Source organism: Phocoena phocoena, chromosome 9, assembly GCF_963924675.1.
Source record: "Phocoena phocoena chromosome 9, mPhoPho1.1, whole genome shotgun sequence".
In the NCBI taxonomy this organism is placed as follows: domain Eukaryota; kingdom Metazoa; phylum Chordata; class Mammalia; order Artiodactyla; family Phocoenidae; genus Phocoena; species Phocoena phocoena.
Window position 1 is genome coordinate 30,052,634 of NC_089227.1, and position 25,760 is coordinate 30,078,393.

Genomic DNA, 25,760 nt, shown 5'->3' on the forward strand with positions numbered 1-25,760 from the left:
TTGGCATTCTAACATCACCATTAGGCACTGGGCCACCTCTGCACGTCTGAGGTCCTGGGATTCAGAGCCTTTTGTTTTCACCTCGGTTTGCCAAGCAAACCAGGCTCCAGTTTCTCTGAGCATCATTATGTTACAAAGGTACCACTTGAACTGCCTTTGCTTCACCAATTCAAATCTCCAGTTCAAAGCCTACCTCCCTCCAAATTTCTTAACCAACTACACCCTCAGCAATCTCCACCTTCTCCCAAGTCCTATGGCATTAATAGTTGGTAAGGCAATCTCACATACAATTAGAGATCACATTTATTCCAGTATGATCAAATTCCCCAAAGAGACTTCAAGTACTCAGTAACAAGAGTCCAGAGCTTTGGACCTCCTATCATGTCCAGAAAAGTGTTCTGTCTGTTCAAAATAGGAATACATGCTTACACCATGTAAAATAAAGAGACCTATTGAGAGATCTATCTTAAAAAATTACATGTGACTAATCATTCATTCATTTAATAAGTGATTGTGTTTGCAACTGCCTCACACAGACCTAGGAACTTAGTCTTATCATCTCTTTTAATCATCAAGCATCAGCTACCATTATCCCCATTTTACAGATGAGGAAACTGAGGCTTACACAGTTTAAGTTACTTACTTGCCCAAGGACACAAAATTAGCAACTGGAGTAACTCATACTTGACCCTAGCCTAACACCAAAGCCCACACTGTCTTACCATGCTGAGCTTTTTAGAGCACTTGATTCCTTGCAATTTCACCTCAGCCAAATGATTTGCAACTTGTAAAACCTGACTCTTTACAAATGTTTCCTACAGTTTTTGTTTGAAGACTGACATTTTTCCATCATTAAAAGTGTTCCTTCTCCTTTAGCAAAAGATAAATGATAAACTCTTCAAACATTTTTTAAATCAGTGTAACTGGCTTATGTGGTTCTGGGTTTTGTTGTTGCTTTTAGAACACTGGAAGACATTTAAGTATTTAAACTGACAAGCAGTACTTATATCCAAACATATGTCCAAAGCTCCCCTAAATCCCATTTTTTAGAGCCTAGTGTCAGCAACAAATTGGCACTTGCCATCTACCTCTACAAGGATTAAATCATGAGCTGCTGCAGCTGCTGACCTTCAACACCCCCTGAAAGGAGCTCAGGGTGGAGAGCAGTAAGGAGGCACTCTGTGCTCTGGGAAAAACTGGCAGAACTGTTCTTCAGATAGATATTTTCAGGAGCCAATTTTATGAGCCCATTTCGTGTATCTCCTCATACCTAGAAAAGCACTAAAATCCTTCATGGTGACAACTGCTCCTCGTGACTAGCAGAAACCTGCAAAAAAATATGTGCTTGATTGCAATGTACTCCCCCTTCACCAAAATCATATATATATATAGACCTTCCCCTCTCCCTCCTAGGAGCAGTTTCTCCAAGCTATCTGAGATGCTGTCTCCCTGGCTGCAGTCCTCAACTTGCCCCAAATAAAACTTAACACATGGGACTTCCATGGTGGTGCAATGGTTAAGAATCTGCCTGCCAATGCAGGGGACACGGGTTCGAGCCCTGGTCCGGGAAGATGCCACATGCCACGGAGCAACTAAGCCTGTGCGCCCCGACTACTGAGCCTGCACTCTAGAGCCCGTGAGCCCCAACTACTGAGCGTGCGTGCCACAACTACTGAAGCCCAAGCACCTAGAGCCCGTGCTCCACAGCAAGAGAAGCCACCACAATGAGAAGCCCGCGCACCGCAACGAAGAGTAGCCCCCGCTCGACGCAACTAGAGAAAGCCCGCGTGCAGCAACAATGACCCAACGCAGCCAAAAAAAACTTAACTCGCAACTCTCACACTGTGCATCTTTTTAAGGCAACACCAGCTTTCATTTCCAATCACCAGATTAGATCAAATACTCTCTGCTCCCTCTGACTTCATTAACATTTCCAGTTGGGGGAGGAGAAGGTGGGAAGGAAGGAAGCAAGGGAGCCAGAGGAAGCAAAACATCTTTGTTTTAAAAATGTCAGAGCAAGTGGCTGCTAACAGCCCAGCAACTAGAGGAGCAATTCCACTAAAAAGCCAGTTATTACACAGATGTTTAATAAATTCCCCCCGTCGAACAATGGTACATTTCTCAAAGTGAAAATGTAGACACTTACCTGAAGGAAAAACGTAATAAAAGAAATAATTCCAAGGATTAGAAACAAGAGTGAAAACAAGTTACTATTCTGTCGTTTGGTTTCAGGATCGTCATCTCTGGTAAAAACCTGTCAAGAAAATATTTAAAGCGTTTTCAGTACCACTGAAGAAATCATTCAAAGTCTGACCCATTTTGCATCTAGCAGAGTATTCGGGGTCAAGGGAGCCTTAGTATGTGGAGGTCAGGCTGGCTTCCCTAAAGGGGGACATATTCTGCCTTCCCTGGGGACCAAGAGTGGGCCCGTCATTCATCAGTCTATCCAGCTCTTTTTCTGCTCATACTACTTCTTGGAGTAAGAGTGCCACAAGGGGGCGCCACACCCACCACAGCAGAATTGGGAACAAATACTCTCTGCTTCCTTTGACAGGAAACTACACTGTGTGTCGATCTGTTGTTTTACAAGTTGGACATTTCGAACTGTCCCAAGGTGTCTGGAGACACATCTGCTGATGTGGTTTCAGTGAACCCAGGAAAGGTGCTCATTCATTCAGCCCAGGCCTCTCCAAAGAAAGGAGGTTCCTTGAGCCAGCCTCTGTAGGATGGCCAGTTAGATAGCCAGTGGGCAACTGCAGCCAGCTCACCTAGAACCACATGTGGAGACCTGGGTTAGAAGAGCTTACAGGATGCCCTGGGCTTCAAGAACAGAGAATAACCATGCCACAGGGAAAGAAAATCACCTCCCTTCACAGTGGGCCAAAATCAGTCTTGTGAGAGCCATATTCCTAAGCCAACCCAGACAACTTTATCCCTTATAAAGGAAAAAAAAAAAAAAAGCTTTTTGGAAGAAGTTAATTTTTCTTGATTAGTCATTCCAACAAAAATAAGACCTGGGCTCCCCTGGTGGCGCAGTGGTTGAGAGTCCGCCTGCCGATGCAGGGGACTCGGGTTCGAGCCCCGGTCCAGGAAGATCCCACCTGCCGCGGAGCAGCTGGGCCCGTGAGCCATGGACGCTGAGCCTGCGCGTCCGGAGCCTGTGCTCCGCAACGGGAGAGGCCACAACAGTGAGAGGCCCGCGTACAGAAAAAAAAAAAAAAAAAAAAAAAAGACCTAACAATCAGTGAGCTCTTACTCTGTGCCAGGTGTTATTCTAAACTCATGTATACTATCCTTTACCCTCACAACCACCTCCTGAGGTTTCTTATCATCACCATTTTACATAGAGGGAAACTGAAGCACAGAGAAGTTAATTAACTTGTTCAAGGTAACACAGCCACCAAGTGATGACCCAAGGCTATACCCCCAAGCAATCTAACTCAGAGCCCACAATCCTAAATTCTGTGTTACAAACCTTCAATGAGGCAGAGAGCTTTTTCCCTACCCAATATCTAGGAGCTAAGATGTCTGCCTTGGACCACCTGTTTCCAGGTCTGTTGTCACACAAGGAATGAGGAAAACAGAAAATTTGTAAGTTTTTGTTATACACAGCCAAACCTATTCCTAACTAATCCAATTCCTTTTTTTCCCCTGATGATGCCACTGTCTACCTCTGTGCCTGCAAGACAAATATTAGAACAGGGACTGGCCCCAGCCAATCTATGGTGGCTATGAAACAAAACCATGTTCCTTTGCTTCTGAATGGTTACTTGCGCACTACAATGGCAAGGTTGAGCATTTGCAAAGCAGACCATCTGGCCTGCACAGCCTAAAGTATCTACTCTCTTAGCGTTTATAGACAAAGTTTGCTAACCCCTGGCCTAGAACATATGCTCCATGGAATCAGACACTTCCTCTCTTTCCTGGTACTTTTTCAGCACGTAGAACAGTACGTGGCACAAAGCAGACAATGAAGATATTCCTTGAAGGACTACATCAAACATGTGAACGCCAACCGTGGACCGGCATATTTATGTATCTTTTAATATAATCAAAAGTTAGCGTTTGGTCTATATTTTGTGTAGTGATCCATCTCTTTCTCTACAATGTTTCTAGCAGTTATGGCAAAGGTGTCCTCAGCTTGTCTGAACATCTGCCATTAACAGAGGGCACTCCTGCCTGGATTGTAACTTCTTTGTTGAAAATGCCAAAATGAAAAGCAGGTGCAACCGGCATCTGTCAGCCTCCATCTTTTGGAAGCCGTCCCATTTGTTTCACCTTAACACATGGGATGGACATCTCACAGAGGCCCAGCGCTCAGCCTGCTTACGTCCTGACAAGCACATGAGTCAGAGAGCAGCTCTGTCTTGAGCCAGTGTGATGAACATACAAGGAAGTCTCTTCCCACCCTGGTGATAGGACAGTTCCATTGGACTCAGAGTCCAATGACGGCAGGTAGGGGACAGTCACCTAGTCAGTTTCATGGACTATTTTTCAGGGATCTCGTTCCCAGGGCCCTAGGATAGAAAGCAAATGCCACGACCAAGGAAGCTTTGAAAAATTAGTTTTCCTATCACAAACAAGACTTCTATTCCTACATCTACAAGCTGCTTAGTGTCATATGAAGGTGAGCTGCATGTTTTTGTGGTTTCTATATAAAGTTACAAACACAAACAGTTCATTCTTTAGTCAGGACTCACAAGTAAATCTCCAAAATGGACATAAACACTTACCCCTACAATCTTTGAAAATATTACTGAAAATGCTGGTTGCAGACCTCCATTTATAATGGCACAAAATATACCAACCACAAAATAAGGCCATTCAGTTATGTTCAGCTTCAGAATCCTCCAAAAAGAAACTGGAGGTACATTTTCATCCTGGAGAACACAAAATAATACAACAAACTCATCAGGAAAAGAACTGATACTTAACTGATTTAATTGATGTACAGTTCTTTTGTATGCACAAAAATTTTTAAATGAATATATCTTTTTCTTACTTCCTTATCAACTGATGGCTATTTACCTTTAAAAAAAAAAAGTGCTGACAGATTCTGTTATATCGTTCCTTTATTTCTTAAAAATAAATGATTCCATAAACATTTAAGTCTGACCTGACAGTTGGAACGTGACAAGTATATTTATAAGTAAGGATGAAAGAACAAAAATGTTTGTATTTGAAGACCCACTGTAATCTCTCTCTTTACATTATAAATTCTAATTCTAAAATTCTTGTCCTATAAATTCCAACTTGAGTCTAAAATGTTGAGATTTGGATTTGTGGAACAGGTTAGGGGATAGGACAGGAGGATTCTGGATAACCATTTCTTGTTCCCACTCGTATCCCAGCCTTAGCCCACTGGTGAAGACATAAGTCCGCAGCCTCCTCCGTACCAAAGTCTCTTCTGTACTAAGCTTTCTGTTTTGGCTTTGTGGTCCATGGATACTCTTGCGAGTTGATTTTCTTCTTATTAGACTGGATCCTAAATCTTTGGGGGACATGTCCAAGACATCAATTTCACTTTCGGATCCACCAGCTGCATTTTCTAATTCAATTTCATTTCCTTTTGTCTAAAATAAATAAGAAATATGAATAAGCTGGTTAGGCTCAGTTAACCAACAAAAACTAATCGCTTAACAGCAAATATCAAGGAAACGGCAATTTAAGTCTGTATAGGAAAAGGATAAAGTTACACTGCTATTTTCTGGTGTGATTATATTTGAAAATTAAAAACTAAATGAGTATTCCCATAAAATATGCTGAAACAACATGGCATCCATTCCATGTATCTAGTCATATACTTTTTGTGGGTGTTTTTGGCTCAGTCATATTTGCTTTGGACCGGTGTTATCAACAGAAATATGGTGCAAACCATATTGTGAGCCACAATTTTTTTCAGTAGCCATGCTAAAAAAAGTAAGAGAGGTAAAATCATTTTTTTTTTTTTTTTTGCGGTACGTGGGCCTCTCACTGCTGTGGCCTCTCCTGTTGCAGAGCACAGGCTCCGGATGCGCAGGCTCAGCAGCCATGGCTCACGGGCCCAGCCGCTCCGCGGCATGTGGGATCTTCCCGGACCAGGACACGAACCCACGTCCCCTGCATCGGCAGGCAGACTCTCAACCACTGTGCCACCAGGGAAACCCTAAAATCAATTTTAATTGTATATTTTATCTAACCTAATGTATCCAAGGTATTAGATCAACATGTAATCAGTGTAAAGACTTTTTGAGATATCCTGCTTTTTTTCTGGTAGACTAAGTCTAAGTCTTTGGACTCTGGTATGCATTTTCAGCTTACAAACACTTCAATTCAGATTAACCACCGCTGAAGTGCTCAATAACCACATGTGGCTAGTGGCTACTTGAGTGGATAGCTCACTTTTAAGCCTTTTTTAACTTTACTTTTTTCTAATTATCCTTCTTTATTTTCCCTCCTTTCAAGAGAAAGAAAAAACCTCTAAAAAAACACTGGTCGGATCCTGAATCCCACCCAAGTATTTTTTCCCTCTTCTCAAGATAATCAACGGTAACATTTATTTATAGCACTGAACACAGCAAAATCAGCTTATGCCTAACATATTGTGCTTTAGGAAAATGCTAGAGTTAGACTATACCTGCATTGTGACAAGTTTGAAGTAAATGCCTTTCTCCTTCATGAGTTCATCATGACTGCCTTTCTCCACAGTGACTCCATCATCAAGACCAGCAATGACATCAGCATTACGAACTGTGGACAAACGATGTGCGATCACAATGGTGGTCCGGCCTTCTCTGGCCTAAAGAGAGAAAAATTTGGTTTTGGAATACATGAACAACTATCTGGAAAAATTCATTAATTCAAGTTATATTTGCTGACCACCAATGCCTTGGACATTGCAAAACTGTGTAAGCTATATAAGACAGTCTCTGCCTTCAGTAAATGTACAGTTAGTGGTTTAAAATGATGTTCTAAAAAAAAATTTAAAAATAATAAAAATAAAATAATGTTCTATTATAACTATAAACACAAATATGATAGTCTCATGTTAATATTATGTAAGCCTCTAAGTATTTTACTCAACCTCTCGTAGCCTGTTTATAGTAATAATCAGGGGCTTATATAAAGTAAAACACCCTACAGCCCAAGAATTGGTCAATCAGAGCAGGTACAGGCCAGTTGCTATACTGGTGCATACGAGCTAGCATCAGTCCTGGGAATCATCATGTCCTATCTCACAGGACATTTGGATGATCAAGACAAATAATAAATGTGAAGCAACAAAGTACAGACTTCAGTGTTACATTGATCTGAACTCAAATCTTAGTTCTGCCATTTATGAATTCCAGGATTTTATACAAATCTTTTAACCTGTGTGAGGCTCAACTTATTCAGATATAAAATGGGGATATTAATATAGTGCTAATTTTTAGAGTAGTTGTGATAACTAAATACAACAATGCACAGGAAGCACTGTGATGTACACAGTAAATGCTTAATAAATGATTCTTATTCCTAGGGAGAAGCATTATGGAAAAACTGAAGAGCTATGTAAATGTTTAAACGCCCAATCTCATTTTTATTTTCATATGGAACAGAGCCAGAGAACTAGAAGTCGCCTGAGATTTCTTTAACCTTTGTAACTCCCAGTGCTTATAATGTTTGTTACTCTATATTTCTCTCCAGGAACTAGCAACAAAATTCTCAAAACAAGCTAACAAAAAAAAAGGTATCAGGATCAGTATGAAAAAGAGAAGTGAAAAACTGAGAAGAAAAAATAAATACATGTCAGAAAAATACTCTGTAGGTGGTAGCAACTAGACAGTAGAGAAGACAACGGATCAGCTCCATGGATGTTTTCAAAAGTCGGAGATGTGGTATTCCCCCCCAAAATGTGCAGGCTAAAGAAAAGGTATTTTTAAATGCAACCTTTCTAAATTCATTTTATTTATAATTTAATACACAGTGCCATGGTAGAATTATAAGAAAATACAGATGTGACATTATAGATAAGCAAAGTGAAGGGGGAAAACGCAGCCACAATCCCATCTCTTTCTATTTTGGTTCACAGAAGTTTTAGTGACCTGCTTTTTCTTCTCTCAACAATCTATTACACACTCTGACAGGATGTTTAGAGAAACAGCGTTGTTCTGTTATTATACAGAATAGGAACTGGAGCAAATATGAGTTCATCTTTTTTTTTTTTTTTTTTTGCGGTACGCGGGCCTCTCACTGTTGTGGCCTCTCCCGTTGCGGAGCACAGGCTCCGGATGCGCAGGCTCAGCGGCCATGGCTCATGGGCCCAGCCGCTCCGCGGCATGTGGGATCTTCCCAAACCGGGGCACGAACCCGTGTTCTCTCCATCGGCAGGCAGATTCTCAACCACTGCGCCACCAGGGAAGCCTGTGAGTTCATCTTTGAATTCTACTGGGACACTTCAACTCGGAGCATTTATGGGTTAAAAGGTTTCCCCGTTTCTTGTCCTCACAGAGCTGGCCTGGTTACCATCATACACCAGAGACCAAGCACAGTGCCTGGCACAGCACGAGCACTCAAGTCCAAACTGGTGAATGAGTCACACAGACTCGAGAACTGCTGGAAGGTCAAACTCTGTTGATGGTCAAGGACATTTCATGGCTCAGGTTTTCCAACATCGGCAGCTCTCCGGCACTTTCCTGAAGATAAGAGGTTTCTCATTTCCTACAGAGTCTTCAAGAGGCATCTAACATCTTGGAAACTGTAAACCTTCCTCTTGTTGACAAAAACTCACAGAACCTAAATAACAGGGTCATCGCTAAGGCTAATAAGTTTTCAAGATCACAATAAGAATCCACCTGCCAACACAGGGGACAAGGGTTCGAGCCCTGGTCCGGGAAGATCCCACATGCCACAGAGTAACTAAGCCTGTGTGCCACAACTACTGAGCCCGCATGCCACAACTACTGAAACCCACACACCTAGAGCCCGTGCTCTGCATCAGGAGAAGCCACCGCAATGAGAAGCCCACGCACCACAACAAAGAGTAGCCCCCACTCGCTGCAACTAGAGAAAGCCCATGCACAGCAATAAAGACCCAATGTAGCCAAAAATAAAGGAAAAAAAAAAAATTTGCAAGTATCTTTCAGTGAAAGCTTATTCATCGCTACCTAAAAAATACCAGAGAAATAGAAGTTAAACAAACAGACGCAAAGAGGCTTGATGGTTTTAATAGCTTTAAGAATCACTTTAGAAGAGATTTTTTTTTTAAACATTAAGAATTAACAATGGAATGTTCTTGTGCTTATAAATCAGCTAGGTTTGAAATGAGGTTCACCCACCTTATCCAGGGCCACCTGAACCACCGCTTCACTCTCAGTGTCCAGCGCTGAGGTGGCCTCATCCAGCAGCAGGATCTTGGGGTTGCGAACCAGAGCCCGAGCGATGGCGATTCTCTGCTTCTGTCCACCACTCAGCTGGGCCCCTCTCTCTCCAACCAGGGTGTCAAATTTCTACAACACAGAAACCACAGGAGCATTAAGCAACAGAATAAGCTATCTCAGCTCAGATTATAAGGTGGCAAGCAGGGACTTCCCTGGTGGCGCAATGGTTAAGAATCCACCTGCCAATGCAGGAAACCCGGGGTCGAGCCCTGGTCCGGGAAGATCCCTCATGCCACGGAGCAACTAAGCCTGTGTGCCACAACTACTGAGCCGGCGCTCTAGAGCCCGCAAGCCACAACTACTGAGCCCGCGTGCCACAACTACTGCAGCCCACATGCCAAGAGCCTGTGCTCCACAACAAAGAGAAACCACCATGATGAGAAGCCCGCACACTGCAACAAAGAGTAGCCCCCGCTCGCCACAGCTAGAGAAAGCCTGCACACAGCAACGAAGACCCAACGCAGCCAAAAAATAAATAAATTTATTAAAAAAAAAAAAAAAGATGGGAAGCAATCCCATAAACAACCCAAGCCTCACAGGCAGTATGGTCCAGTTCCTTAAACTTAGTAATAACCAACCCTAATTAAAAAAAATATGTATGTCTACCACTAGTTGATGCTGCTAGAGCTTTAAAATCTGAAGTCATCTTGATTTCCCTTCTTAGGAGGCTCCTCCAGTTTATAGTCATTTCCTAACTTCCTATGCATCAGGCCAGCATTTTATAACCCTCTAGCATGACAAAGATCGAGAAGGACTTACATTAGGCAGTTTCATGATGAAGTCATAGGCGCTGGCTTCCTTCACAGCTTTCTCAATCTCATCCATGGTTACATTTTCACGGCCGTAGCGAATGTTCTCGGCTATGGTGGTAGCAAACAAAACAGGTTCCTGACTCACCACACCGATAATTTCCCGCAGATACCTTACATTGATGGTCCTGATGTCCTGTCCGTCAATACTGATCTGAAATAAAAAGTAGGTGTGATATTCACACACTGCAGACTTGCGACATATAATCTGCAAAGGTAACTCAGTGCCGCAGCACCTAGTTCAGCAAGTCATCTCACCACGCCCTCCGTGGGGTCATAGAGCCTCTGTATCAGCTGGACCGTCGTGCTTTTCCCACAGCCGCTGTTTCCAACCAGTGCCACCGTCTGCCCGCTCTCTACCTTCAAGTTGAGGCCCTTCAAGATCTATCACGATGAATGAGAAATAAACTTAAAGGCAATACACAGATTTTGAGACTATGAACTCAATTCAAAACTAGGTTTAAGGGCTTCCCTGGTGGCGCAGTGGTTGAGAGTCCGCCTGCCGATGCAGCGGACACGGGCTCGTGCCCCGGTCCGCGAAGATCCCACAGGCCGCGGAGCGGCTGGGCCCATGAGCCATGGCTGCTGGGCCTGCGTGTCCGGAGCCTTGCTCCGCAACGGGAGAGGCCACAACAGTGAGAGGCCCATGTACCGCAAAAAAAAAAAACAAAAAAACTACGTTTAAACATACATTTTTTTAAAACAATCTCTAAAGGGAAGTATCAGACACACTTCATCCAATACATTGTTGAATCACTGATTAATCATTTATCACTGTACCTTAACTTCGTTTCGAGATGGGTAATTGAAGTGAACATTTCTGAATTCCAGATTTCCCTTAATATTATCGGGTTTGCGCCCGTTCTTCGAATAGCTGTCGATGCTTGGTTTCTAAACAGAATAAAATTTCAGAAGATGACTAGGTTACAATAACTACTTTTAGTGACATCTGCAGAGAGTTGAATAAAGTGATAAAGAAAATCGACTTTTTTCGACAGATAGATAAATGGCCAGCCCAGACTTACGTTATCAATGATCTTAAAGATTTCATAAGCTGCTCCTCTTGCATTTGCAAATGCCTCAATGCTTGGAGATGCCTGTCCAACACTAAAAGCCCCAATTAATACGGAAAAGAAGACCTGAGGAATGTGAAGGAAAAACATCAAGTTACTTAGTGTTTAGTACATTTTTTCATACTTCTTCTAACATCGCTAATTAAATTTTTAAATGGCAAAGGCAACCTATCAATACTGGCTGTTAAAAATATTTTTAAAGTTGAAGTACTTTACAGTTTAGAAGGCTGAATTAGTCTTACCGGCTCAGTGAAACAATAAATTCTGTATGACTAGAATATTTTTATATGTCTTCTATGGCCAAGAATTTTGGTTCAGGTCATCAGTAGGGTACAGTGGAAACAAACCCTATTATGAGAGTCAGAAGCCCAAAGTCTGAATCCTGGATTGAGCACTGACTGGCTCTATGTCTTCAGGTGATTCTCCTAGATCTCTGGGCTTCAATTTCTTTATTTGCAAAAACAGGCAAGATTCTATCTATTTTCCCTACCGGGCAACCTTAGTGTTCTTGTATCAAGTGAAATGGTACATATGAAAGTATTTTGTGAAGTATAAAGCACACATTCTTTAACAGATGGAGTCTGTCTGCCCTCCACCAGATTGTATACTCTTTGAGGTCTGATGAACCGTTTATTTTTGTTTGTTTTTTTTTCATTTTGCCCAAATCCGTTTCTTATTGGTAGACTTGATACCGTTTTCCTTCAGGGGTTAAAGGGAACTAATGTCACTATTCGTTTCTTTCTAGATCACACAGTAGTTATATTACCCAACAACTTACACAGAAGGAATTTTGCTCTGTGATTCTCTACTCACGTTCTCGGTTAGTCCTTCACAACAACACTAAAACATATGGCACCTTATTCCTGTCATTTCCATGTTGCAGAAGAGGTAAGAGAGTCTTGAAAAGTCTACGTGGCTGAAGCGAATCATACAGCTACTAAGTGGCAGAGCCGGAATTTGAACCAAGATGGCCTGATATCAAATCCCAGTCTCTTGCTCGCTATTCTTTGCATTATTTAATAATTCTTCGAAAATATATTCTCCAACAGTCAAACCAACACTACGAAATTTCACTGGCATTTTAATAGTGAGTCATCTCTTAATATAACATCACTTACAGTGAGTACTTGTCCAACAGAATATTCTTCTGACAGGACTAAGGAGGTCCCATACCAGAATGCCAGAGCATATGATGCATAGATCAACAGGAAAGCAGCACCTATAGAAATGTTGGCTGTAATAGCTTTCTTTATTCCAATTCTTTTAGCTTCTTCCAAATTTTTGTTGTACCTGGGAGAAGTAACAAAAATTAGCACACATACCTATAAATCTTATGAAATGGGTCAATACAGCATGATGGTTATTGCGTACACAGGATGTGCCACGGCCTGGGGGAGGTGTTTCACATGTATTTTCTCCTTTTGTCCACACACTGATCCTCTGATGTTAGTATTATGTTAATCCCTTCTTGTAGAAGACGAAACTGAGGCCTTATGGAAATTAAGTAATTTGTCGAGGGATGTTCTAAAAAGCACCTTCTCTGACTTTAGCAATAGTGAAATAAATGAAGTAATACTTAGCGAACTTCCAGAACTTGAATCGTTTCATACATAAGACAAAACAGAAGCTATGAAAACACCTGCGTTTTCCCTTGAAAATCTGCATGTGTTTTAAATGTACTAATAAAATGAAGATAAAATGCTAGAAAGTGCTCAATATAGGTGAGTCCTTTAAACCTCTGAATATCAAGTCTGCTCCCTGCCCTGCTTCCCCCTGGGTCTGCCGGAAGAACCAAATGAGAAAATACATGTGTGAGAGCATTTTAAGAGCTCTGAATTGCCATCTAAGACTTTTTACATGTAAATAAACTGTCTAGTTTATCTTACTTCCACAGATGTTTATTTTAAAAATCACTGACCTGAAAAAATTATTTGGCTTAAAGTATATAATAATCCATCACTATGTATCAGTGTCCCCTTCCTCAGCCTTTCTATACGTTGCCTACTACCCATCCTCTCTGTCAATGCTTCCGACGTTGGTCCTGTCATGGCTACTCACTACTGGAGGGAGGGGCTCTCCCTGGTGGCTTGGGCCACCCAAGGCCTTCTGGCTGCCTCAAGGATGGAGCAAATCAAGATCTCAGTACTATAACCCTGTAATCTGTTCACAGCACAAAAATCTGCACTACATTAGCCAAACTTGGAGAACACCTGTTAATAATTCTTACAGCATATACAGGGAAATACACAAAAGAGGGCAAAAGCAAGGAAGCAAACAAAAACCAAAGCAATGTTAGAGTCCACTGACAGATATTTCTCTCTCTTTCTAATCACTTAACACTTACTCCCAAACGGCAATTCAAGTACTTTTTACACCCTGGGAAACCGGTTAATTTCTGATATTCAAGGTAAGTAAAGGAGATGGCCTCTGTAACTTTACCTTCATTTGAAAGGAACATGGCAGACTGCTTTCCTTAAGAAGAGAGATGTGGAGATAAGCAAATGGGGCCCTAATTTAAAGAAAAAGAAGGATCTTTGCAAATACAGAATCACGGTAAAATTCTTAGAGAAATAGGACAGATTATAATTGAGCCTTAAATCTGTCCTTAGCCTCTCAATCACAACTCCTTGCAGGAACAGGAGCTCACAATTGTTGACATGAAAGGATTTATTTCCATACAGAGTGTACATTTTGAGGTCTCTGATCCATAAACACGTGACTATGTAAATATTATGCAGTATTATATTTATGTTTTGGAGCATCTGTCCCATTCGTTAGAATGTAGAAGCAAAGGTCAAGCCTTGCTCAGATATGAGCATGCCTTCTTTCTTGCCTTCATGCCTTTTAAAAACTACTTCACCAATAACCAGTTACCAAAGCATGGCCAAATGAAAATTACATGACTACTGCTTAAAGAGCAAATTTAAACAGAACTTCATGGTGATAAAATGGTAATATATTATTAGAGTTTCTCCCGCCAAAAATGTAAGTCCCAAACTTGCCAGTTATAATCTTTGACCAAAAAATTATTTTTGAGAAATGCATTTCAATGGTTGATATATATCCCTCCCACTTTTTGAAGTGATTTGATGTGAAAGTATTACTAGGCATAAATTATACATGATGACATTTAAGTAACTTTAATGCTATGAGTCACACCCTGTTATTTCCTTTAATTCAGTTCTTGCTTACCAAGACTAATGCAGAAATCATTTCACTGATATGCTGTGTCCCAAGCAGCCAGAGGAAACTTTTGCACAGGCAGAAGAAACAAGGAAGAAAATCATTTAGATGCCAGAAAAGATGAAGGAAGAAAATAAGAGGGTAAGGAAGAAGGAAAAACAAACAATACTACTTTTACATAGGCTTTGATACACATATAACACCAGATATTAAAATCATTAATTCATTATAAGCTTTAGTATGAAAATGATAATGTAGGATTTCCTAAAAGAGGCAAAGTTACATAATAAAACAATGACATTTAGAAAAAAAATTCTTAAATAATATGAAAATATATATCAGTGACGCAAATAGCCCCTTACGAGAGCAAGGAACAATTTTTGCTAAGCAAAGAGAAATCAATACTAACAGGTCAACATATGCAAGACACACACTAGAGAAATATATATTTAAATGAAGGAGAATAAAACTATTGTATACTACTGAATTAAATTCACTCTAAATTCTGAAAGACTTTGAGAGATCCTACTATACCTGCTAATTTCAAGAGAAAATCAGACTAAGACCTTAATTACTTGTCTATGTGGAAGCAGAGAAGGGAAGAGCAAGAACTAGAGAGAAAACTGAAGAATTATATTTGGTCTAAGGATAATTTTAACAATTCTACTTCCAAATTAAATCCTCAATCTAGGAATTTATCACCCTTCTCCTGGACTACTTCAACAGTCTTCCGAGCAAATCTTTGACGGCTCTCATACATTCACCAGACCAATTACAGGCAGAGAAATGGTTTTAAAACGTAATGTAGACGGTCACTCCCTTGTTTAAAACCCTCAACCGCTTCCCTGTGCCCTTAGAGTTAGATCCTAACTCCGCACCAGGGTCTGCAAGTCCCCTTGTTCCGGCCCCCACCCACCCTCAACAGCCTTTCTTCATCTCAATCTCCTCTCACTCAACTGTACTCCAGGCACACAAGCCTTAGAATATTTTCTAGAATATACCAAAGTCTTTGCCACCTCAGGAAATCTGGAAGACTCCTCTATCCCTACCCCTACTAGGGCAGGATTTTCCTCATCCCTCAAGTCCCAGCCTCCATGAAACCACCTCAAACATCCATCATACCTTCCTTGACCACCATCGTTCAAGTAAATTTGCCCTCCTTACTCTCATGGGCACACTCTTTGATTGTTTCATAGCACATTTTAAAAATTCATGATTTAATTCATGTCTTTGATGATTTCGTTCTTATCTTCCTTACTACTTTCCTGCCTCTCTTCCTTCCCTTTTCTTCACCTTACTGTTTTGACTGGGGATAACACGAAGGCAAATATCCCCAGAGCCTAGCATAGTCCGTGGGGTGTGTTAGATGCTGGATAAATTTGCTGAATGAACTGAACTTTCAAGAAATGGCCAAGATGGAAAGAACCTTAGGCCATCAGGTGGCAGTCCTGAGCCTACTCTCGATCTTCAGGCAAAACTAACTTCCAGGGCTTCCCTGGTGGCGCAGCGGTTGAGAGCCCGCCTGCCGATGCAGGGGACACGGGTTTGTGCCCCGGTCTGGGACGATCCCACATGCCGTGGAGCGGCTGGGCCCGTGAGCCATGGCCGCTGAGCCTGCGCGTCCGGAGCCTGTGCTCCGCAACGGGAGAGGCCACAACAATGAGAGGCCCGCGTACTGCAAAAAAAAAAAAAAAAACTAACTAACTTCCAGTTCCCTAGAGGAGAATGATCTTTCAAAAATACATTCCAGTAACTAATATCTTCTGAAGAAATGATTCTACACCTAAAATGAATCTTTGAATATACCTGTGTAAGCCCATTTGCTTATTCTTATAATAAAAAGTTAATCAAAATCTTCTCTAAAACAAAAAAATTTGTACCTAATTACTTAAAGCACTCCATTTAAAAAACCTCAATTCTTTTAAAATTTCAGTGAACTAAAATGATCAGATTTATCTAAGTTCTGAATATTGGACTTGACTCCTATTATGTCCTTTCCCTCCTTACCCAGGTGACATCACATACATCATTATTGTTTTTCATCGCTAATAATAATATCTTCTCAACTTATGTTCTTCAAATTTTGGATGCCATTAATTTAAAAAGTATTATAGGGACTTCCCTGCTGGCACAGTAGTTAAGAATCCACCTGCCAATGCAGGGGACGTGGGTTTGATCCCTGGTCCAGGAAGATCCCATATGCTGCGGAGTAACTAAGCCGAAGAGACACAACTACTAAATCCTGGGAGCCACAACTACTGAAGCCTGCATGCCCTAGAGCCCACATGCTACAACTATTGAGTCCACATTCTGCAACTACTGAAGCCTGCGTGGCTAGAGCCCATGCTCCCCAATGAGAAGCTATCATAATGAGAAGCCTGCGCACTGCAACAAAGACTAACCCCCGCTCGCCACAACTAGAGAAAGCCAGTGCAAAGCAATGAAGACCCAATGCAGCCAAAAAAATAAAAATAAAAAATAAAAAGTATTATAATTTTGTTGTTTTATGTAGCATTAAAAAGGAGTATAGGAGGTGGAGTCAAGATAGCGTACTAAAAGGACGCAGAATTCGCGTCTCCTCACAAAAAGGGCACCTACCAGGCACCCCTGGGGGACCATGGACACCTAAGGGGATGGGAGGAACCCCCTGCGACCGGGTAGGATGTGGGGAGTGGGGGGAGGGGGGAGGAGAAGTGGAGGCAGGACAGGACCAGCACCCCTGAGGGGCAGCTGGGGGAGGGGAACGGATCCAACGCCCGAAGGGGGAAATTGGGGGACCACTGGGAGGGCAGAGGATCAAAACGGAGCGTGGCCAGGTTTCCCCTGCCACTTGGAACCCCAGGAACCTGCTGAGATCCGAGGCCTGATCCTCTGCCCACTGAGGCCCCCTCCAGCTGCGCAGGTCCTGAGGGAGTGGGAAGGAGAAAAGGGGGAGCAAAAATAAAGGCCAGACCTCTGGGACCAGCACCCCTGAGGGGCGGCTAGGGGAAGGGAGGAATTCCTACACCCAGCAGGACCCACCCACCATTAGGGGTCCAGCAGCAATGGGGGAGATCCGGGGCGAGACAGTGGGGGAGGGCCACGAAGTAACGTAAACGGGGCCAGCTCTTTCCCTCACCACTTAGGAACGGGGAAGCCTGTTGAGCTCCTGGGCCTAATACTCTGCCCTCCTCCTACCACGCAGAGCCCAAGCCCCGCCCCTACACGCCCACCCAGGGCCCTACCTCTACACTCAGAGACGCCCTCCCACAAGCTCGGCCTAAAACCCACCCACACACCCTCACCAGGGACTTACCTCCAAACTCCGGAACGCCACACTCCAGAAGCCCTCCTTGGGTGATGCCTCTCCCATTCCACCAGGTCCTAAGCAGACGCCCCGCCCCAAGCTTGAACACAGCCCCACCTAGGCTCTATCAAATGCTCAAACGTCATCCCCCAACCCGTCTAGGTCCCGCCCCACCCTAAACCCCACCCCTGCCTAAGTTCTACCCCGCCTAAACTCCGCCCCCATAGCCAAGGCTTTTTTTTTTTTTTCCTTACTGTGCCGCGAGCTTGCAGAATCTTGGTTCCCGGGCAAGAGATCGGGCCCGATCTCCTGCGATGGGAGCTCCGACTCTAAAGCGCTGGACTACAGGGAACCTCAGAACCCAAGGAATATCAATTAGAGTAAGGCCTCCCATAGGTCCTCATCAAAGCACCAAGACCCAGCTCTATCCAACTGCCTGCAAACTCCAGTGCTGGATGACACAGGCCAAACACCCAGTAAGACAGAATTACAGCACCACCCATCCAAAAAAAAAAAAAATTAAACGACAGACGAAGGAGCAAGGTAAAAACCTACAAGACCAAATAAATGAAGACAAAATAGGCAACCTACCTGAAAAAGAATTCAGAGTAATGATAGTAAAGATGATCCAAAATCTTGAAAACAGAATGGAGAAAATACAAGAAACATTTAACAAGGATCTAGAAGAACTAAAGAGCAAACAAACAGTGATAAACACAATTACTGAAATTAAAAATACTCTACAAGTAATCAATAACAGAATAACTGAGGCAGAAGAATATATAAGTGAGCTGGAAGATAAAATGGTGGAAATAACTGGCAGGGAGCAGAATAAAGAAAAAAAGAATTAAAAGATAAGGACAGTCTCAGAGACCTCTGGGACAACATTAAATGTACCAACATTTGAGTTATCAGGGTCCCAGAAGAAGAAGAGAAACAGAAAAGGTCTGAGAAACTATTTGAAGAAATTATAGTCAAAAACTTCCCTAACATGGGAAAGGAAATAGTCAAGTTCAGGAAGCGCAGAGTCCCATACAGGATAAACCCAAATTGAAACATGCCGAGACCCGTATTAACCAAACTATCAAAACTTAACTACAAAGAAAAAATATTAAAAGCAGCAAGAGAAAAGCAACAAATAACATACAAGGGAATCCCCATAAGGTTAACAGCTGATCTTTCAGCAGAAACTCTGCAAGCGAGAAGGGACTGGCAGGACATATTTAAAGTGATGAAAGGGAAAAACCTACAATGAAGATTACTAAACCAGCAAGGATATCATTCAGATTCGATGAAGGAATTAAAACCTTTACAGACAAGCAAAAGCTAAGAGAATTCAGCACCACCAAACCAGCCTTACAGCAAATGCTATAGGAACTTCTCTAGGCGGGAAACACAAGAGAAGGAAAAGACCTACAATAACAAACCCAAAACAATTAAGAAAATGGTAATAGAAAGATACATATTGACAACTACCTTAAATGTAAATGGATTAATGCTCCAACCAAAAAACACATAGACTGGCTGAATGGATACAAAAACAAGACCCATATATAAGCTGTCTACAAGAGACCCACTTCAAACCTAGGAACACATACAGACTAAAAGTGAGGGGATGGAAAAAGATATTCCATGCGAATGGAAATCAAAAGAAAACTGTAGTAGCAATTCTCATATCAGACAAAGTAGACTTTAAAATAAAGACTACCACAAGAGACAAAGAAGGACACTACATAATAATCAAGGGATCAATCCAAGAAGATATAACAATTGTAAATATTTATGCACCCAACATAGGAGCACCTCAATACATAGGCAAATGCTAACAGCCATAATAAGGGAAATCGACAGTAACACAATCATAGTAGGGGACTTTAACACCCCACTTTCACCAATGGACAGATCAAGCAAAATGAAAATATATAAGGAAACACAAACTTTAACTGATACATTAAACAAGATGGACTTAATTGATATTTACAGGACATTCCATCCAAAAACAACAGAATACACTTTCTTTCAGTGCTCATGGAACATTCTCCAGGATAGACCATATCTTAGATCATAAATCAAGCCTAGGTAAATTAAGAAAACTGAAATCGTATCAAGTATCTTTTCCGACCACAACGCTATGAGACTAGATATCAATTACAGGAAAAAAAACTGTAAAAAACAAACAAACACATGAGGCTAAACAATACACTACTAAATAACCAAGAGATCACTGAAGAAATGAAAGAGGAAATTAAAAAATATCTAGAAACAAATGACAATGAAAACACAACGACCCAAAATCTATGAGATGCAGCAAAAGCAGTTATAAGAGGTAAGTTTATAGCAACACAATCCTACCTCAAGGAACAAGAAAAATCTCAAATAAACAACCTAACCTTACACCTAAATCAATTAGAGAAAGAAGAAAAAAAACACCCAAAGTTAGCAGAAGGAAAGAAATCATAAAGATCAGAGCAGAAATAAATGTAATAGAAATGAATGAAACAATAGCAAAGATCAATAAAACTAAAAACTGGTTCTTTGAGAAGATAAACAAAATTGATAAACCATTAGCCAGACTCATCAAGAAAAAAGGGAGAAGACTCGAGTCTATAGAATTAGAAATGAAAAAGGAGAACAACTGACACTGCAGAAATCAAAGGATCCTGAGAGATTACTACAAGCAATTATATACCAATAAAATGGACAACCTGGAAGAAATGGACAAATTCTTAGCAAAGCACAACCTTCCAAGACTGAACCAGGAAGAAATAGAAAATATAAACAGACCAATCACAAGCACTGAAATTGAAACAGTGATTAAAAATCTTCCAACAAAAGCCCAAGACCAAATGGCTTCACAGGTGAACTCTATCAAATATTTAGAGAAGCGCTAACACCTATCTTTCTCAAACTCTTCCAAAATATAGCAGATGGAGAAACACTCCCAAACTCATTCTACGAGACCACCATCACCCTGTTACCAAAACCAGACAAAGATGTCACAAAAAAAGAAAACTACAGGCCAATATCACTGCTGAACACAGATGCAAAAATCCTCAACAAAATACTAGCAAACAGAATCCAACAGCACACTAAAAGGATCATACACCATGATCAAGTGGGGTTTATCCCAGGAATGCAAGGATTCTTCAATATACACAAATCAATCAATGTGATACACCATGTTAACAAATTGAAGGATAAAAACCATATGATCATCTCAATAGATGCAGAGAAAGCTTTTGACAAAATTCAACACCCATTTATGATAAAAACCCTCCAGAAAGTAGGCATAGAGGGAACTTACCTCAACATAATAAAGGCCATATACAAAAAATGCACAGCCAACATCATTCTCAATGGTGGAAAACTGAAACCATTTCCTCTAAGATCAGGAACAAGACAACGTTGCCCAGTCTCACCACTATTACTCAACATTGTTTTGGAAGTCCTAGCCACAGCAATCAGAGAAGAAAAAGAAATAAAAGGAATACAAATTGGAAAAGAAGTAAAAGTGTCACTGTTTGCAGAAGACATGATACTATACATAGAGAATCCTAAAGATGTTACCAGAAAACTACTAGAGCTATTCAATGAATTTGGTAAAGTAGCAGGATACAAAATTAATGCACAGAAATGTCTTGTATTCCTATACACTAATGATGAAAAATCTGAAAGAGAAATTAAGGAAACACTCCCATTTGCCACTGCATCAAAAAGAAAAAAATACCTAGGAATAAACCTACCTCAGGAGACAAAAGACCTGTATGCAGAAAACTGTAAGACACTGATGAAAGAAATTAAAGATGATACAGATAGATGGAGAGATATACTATGTTCTTGGATTGGAAGAATCAACATTGTGAAAATGACTATACTACCCAAAGCAATCTACAGATTCAATGCAATCCCTATCAAAATACCAATGGCATTTTTCACAGAACTAGAACAAAAAATTGCACAACGTGTATGGAAACACAAAAGACCAAATAGCCAAAACAATTTGAGAAAGAAAAACAGAGGTGGAGGAATCAGGCTCCCTGATTTTAGACTATACTACAAAGCTACAGTAATCAAGACAGTATGGTACTGGCACAAAAACAGAAATATAGATCAATGGAACAGGATAGAAATCCCAGACATAAACCCATGCACATATGGTCAACTTATCTTTGATAAAGGAGGCAAGAATATACAATGGAGAAAAGACAGCTTCTTCAATGAGTGGTGCTGGGAAAACTGGACAGCTACATGTAAAAGAATGAAATTAGAACACTCTCTAACACCATACACAAAAATAAACTCAAAATGGATTAAAGACCTAAATATAAGGTCAGACACTATCAAACTCTTAGAGGAAAACATAGGCAGGACCCTCTATGACATAAATCACAGCAAGACCCTTTTTGACCCACCTCCTAGAGAAATGGAAATAAAAACAAAAATAAACAAATGGGACCTAATGAAACTTTAAAGCTGTTGTACAGTAAAGGAAACTATAAACAAGACGAAAAGACAACCCTCAGAATGGGAAAAAATATTTGCAAACGAAGCAACAGACAAAGGATTAATCTCCAAAATATACAAGCAGCTCATGCAGCTCAATATCAAAAAAACAAACCCAATCCAAAAATGGGCAGAAGAACTAAATAGACATCTCTCCACAGAAGATATACAGATAGCAAACAAACACATGAAAGGATGCTCAACATCACTAATCATTAGAGAAATGCAAATGAAAACTACAATGAGGTATCACCTCACACCAGTCAGAATGGCCATCGTCAAAAAAATCTACAAACAATAAATGCTGGAGAGGGTGTGGAGAAAAGGGAACCCTCTTGCACTGTTGGTGGGCATGTAAATTGATACAGTCACTATGGAGAACAGTATGGAGGTTCCTTAAAAAACTAAAAAGAAAACTACCATAGGACCCAGCGATCCCACTACTGGGCATATACCATGAGAAAACCATAATTCAAAAAGAGTCATGTACCACAATGTTCATTGCAGCACTATTTACAATAGCCAGGACATGGAAGCAGCCTAAGTGTCTATTGACAGATGAATGGATAAAGAAGATGTGGCATATATATACAATGGAATATTACTCAGCCATAAAAAGAATCGAAATTGAGTCATTTGTAGTGAGGTGGATGGACCTAGAGTGTCATACAGAGTGAAGTAAGTCAGAAAGAGAAAAACAAATACTGCAGGTTAACACATATATATGGAATCTAAAGAAAAAGAATTGGTTCTGATGAACCTAGGGGCAGGACCGGAATAAAGTGGGGCAGGACCGGAATAAAGATGCAGACACAGAGAATGGACTTGAGGACATGGGGAGGGGGAAGGGTAAGCTGGGACAAGGTAAAGAGTAGCACTGACAGATATGTACCACCAAATGTAAAATAGCTAGCTAGTGGGAAGCAGCTACACAACACAGGGAGATCAGCTCAGTGCTTTGCAACCACCTGGAGGGGTGGGATAAGGAGGGTGGGAGGGAGATGCAAGAGAGAGGTGATATGGGGATATACATATGGATATAGCAGATTCACTTTGTTATACAGCAGAAACTAACACAACATTGTAAAGCAATTATACTCCTATAAAGATGTTTAAAAAGAAAAAAAGAAATCTCACACATTGAGAAGTAAATGGAAAAAAAAAAAAGGAGTTTAATAGGGCACTCCATATACAGCTGGGACCCAAAAGTGGTTTCAGGTTAATAGTGCCCCCAGTGAACGGCAGAAGCAAACACAAATCCTTCCCGCAGAACTTGAGTTCTCAATCCAGTCCCATAGCAACTGTTAGATGGCTCTGACTGTAGGATTTATCTGAATTTCAGAGATGATGAATTGTGAGAGAAAAATGTGCATCTCAGAATTGATGAAATACTACATATTCTCTATTTGTTCACAGGAATGCCATTTTTTTTTCTGAATTGTCATCAGGTACCCGGAGACCTTACCATACATTGTTGGTCTGCAGACCTTACTATACTGTTACTGGAATTCCTATGTAGACAATCAGATCATCTGTACATAATGACAGTTTTGCTTTTTGTTTTCCAGCCCTTAGAGCTTTTCACTTTATTTTTATTTATTATTCTTACTCTTATTTTTTCCTTCATTTTATTATGTAATACCAGTACAACATTGAATAGAAATGATTCTAGCGGACATACTTGTTTCATTCATTATTTTAAAGAAATGCTTTTGACATTTTACCATTTAATACAAAGTTTCCTGTGGGTATCTGGTTTATCAGATTAAGAAAATTTTTGTCAAGAATCATATGCAATTAATGCTTTTTCCTCATCCATCAAAACAAAATGTTTCTTTCAATCTGCTAGTGTGGTTAATTATATTAATAGATTTCCTAAGGTTAAATCATCTTTGCATTTATAGGATCAAGCCACCAGGTTCAGGATTTTTTTTAAATCTGATATTTTTCACATTGATTCATTTAGCTAATAATTTATCTAGATTTTCTGCATCTATGTTTTAGGTGAAACTATATTACAATTTTCCTTTCTCATATACCTGCTGTCTGGTATGGTGTCAAAGTTATACTAGCCTCCTAAAATGAACTAACAACTTTCTATATATATTTTTCATTCTCACAAACAATCTGTGTAAGATGGGGTTATCTCTTGCTTGAAGTTTTGTTAAAATCTTGCCTGTAAAATTATCTGGACCTGGTGGTTTCTACTTGGTGTGTACGTATATGTAAAGGCAAGGGATGGAGATTTTAAACTGGATTCGATTCCTTTAATGATTATAGTTCTACTCAAGTTTTCTTCTTAAGAGAATTTTAACCTATATTTTTCTGGGATATTGTCTATTTCATCAGGATTTTACAATTTATTGGTATAAAACTAATTTTTTAAATAGATTTTTAAAAATCTGTAGCAATTCTTTCCTTATTCATTCTTATTTTGTTCCTCATTAAACTTGCAAAGGGCTTCCCTGGTGGCACAGTGGTTAAGAATCCGCCTGCCAATGCAGGGGACACAGGTTCAGGCCCTGGTCCGGGAAGATCCGATATGCTGCAGAGCAACTAAGCCCGTGTGCCACAACTACTGAGCCTGCATTCTAAAGCCCACGAGCCACAACTACTGAGCCTGCGTGCCACAACTACTGAAGCCCGCGTGCTTAGAGCCTGTGTTCCACACGAAAAGCCATTGCAATGAGAAGCTCTTGCACCGCAATGAAGAGTAGCCTCCACTCACTGCAAGTAGAGAAAGCCCGCACGCAGCAACGAAGACCCAACACAGCCAAAAATAAATAAATAAAATTAATTAATTAATTTTTAAAAACTTACAAAATACTACTTCATTGTTTAACTGTGTTTTCAAAGAATTAGTTTATGGATTTTTGTCAACTCTGCTTTTTTATCTTTTTTTCTATTAAATTATTTTTATGCTCTTATCTATATTATTTCCTTCTTGTACTTCCTTTTCTCTATTGTTCTTTTTCTAAGTCCTTAATTTGGCTGTTTGATTCATTAATTTTCAGCAATTTAAAATTTTCTTCTACCAAACACCCTAGTGGTAGCACTGGACTTGGATTCATTTTTAATGCGAAATCCTCAGTTTTAGGAAGAGATAGCTCCCTAGTCCACAGAGTATTATAAATTCAGACTCTAGCAGCGCCTGAAGGTGAGGCCTGAGACTTTGATTTCTATGGAGAGATTCTTTCCCCCAGCTCAAAAACTAGGCAGAAGCAGATAGGCCTTGTTTGTCTCCCTGTGCTGGTGGATGCATTCTTTTTCTGGTCCAGCTTTCCACTGAGGAAAACTGGAAACAAATCGCAAGTTTAAAACCTCATTTTGGGGCTTCCCTGGTGGTGCAGTGGTTAAGAATCCACCTGCCAATGCAGGGCACATGGGTTTGAGACCTGGTCCAGGAAGATCCCACATGCCGGGGAACAACTAAGCCCGTGCAACACAGCTACTGAGTCTGCGCTCTAGAGCCTGCGAGCCACAACTACTGAAGCCCATGAGCCTACAG

The 25,760-nt window shown here is 40.8% G+C and overlaps 1 protein-coding gene across 2 annotated transcripts in view; it reads right to left on the minus strand.

Annotated features, from left to right (window-relative positions):
* Window positions 1-25,760, minus strand: part of ABCB1 (ATP binding cassette subfamily B member 1) — a 114,912-nt gene that overhangs the window by 35,381 nt on the left and 53,771 nt on the right. For both annotated transcript variants that reach the window (XM_065883533.1, XM_065883534.1), the window contains 10 exons: window positions 12,399-12,570; window positions 11,233-11,346; window positions 10,988-11,098; window positions 10,466-10,591; window positions 10,158-10,361; window positions 9,297-9,467; window positions 6,617-6,778; window positions 5,397-5,573; window positions 4,734-4,880; window positions 2,147-2,254 (listed from right to left, as the gene is read on the minus strand). In XM_065883533.1, coding sequence (XP_065739605.1) covers window positions 2,147-2,254; window positions 4,734-4,880; window positions 5,397-5,573; window positions 6,617-6,778; window positions 9,297-9,467; window positions 10,158-10,361; window positions 10,466-10,591; window positions 10,988-11,098; window positions 11,233-11,346; window positions 12,399-12,570 — 1,492 coding nt within the window. The remainder of the gene's footprint in view (window positions 1-2,146; window positions 2,255-4,733; window positions 4,881-5,396; window positions 5,574-6,616; window positions 6,779-9,296; window positions 9,468-10,157; window positions 10,362-10,465; window positions 10,592-10,987; window positions 11,099-11,232; window positions 11,347-12,398; window positions 12,571-25,760) is intronic.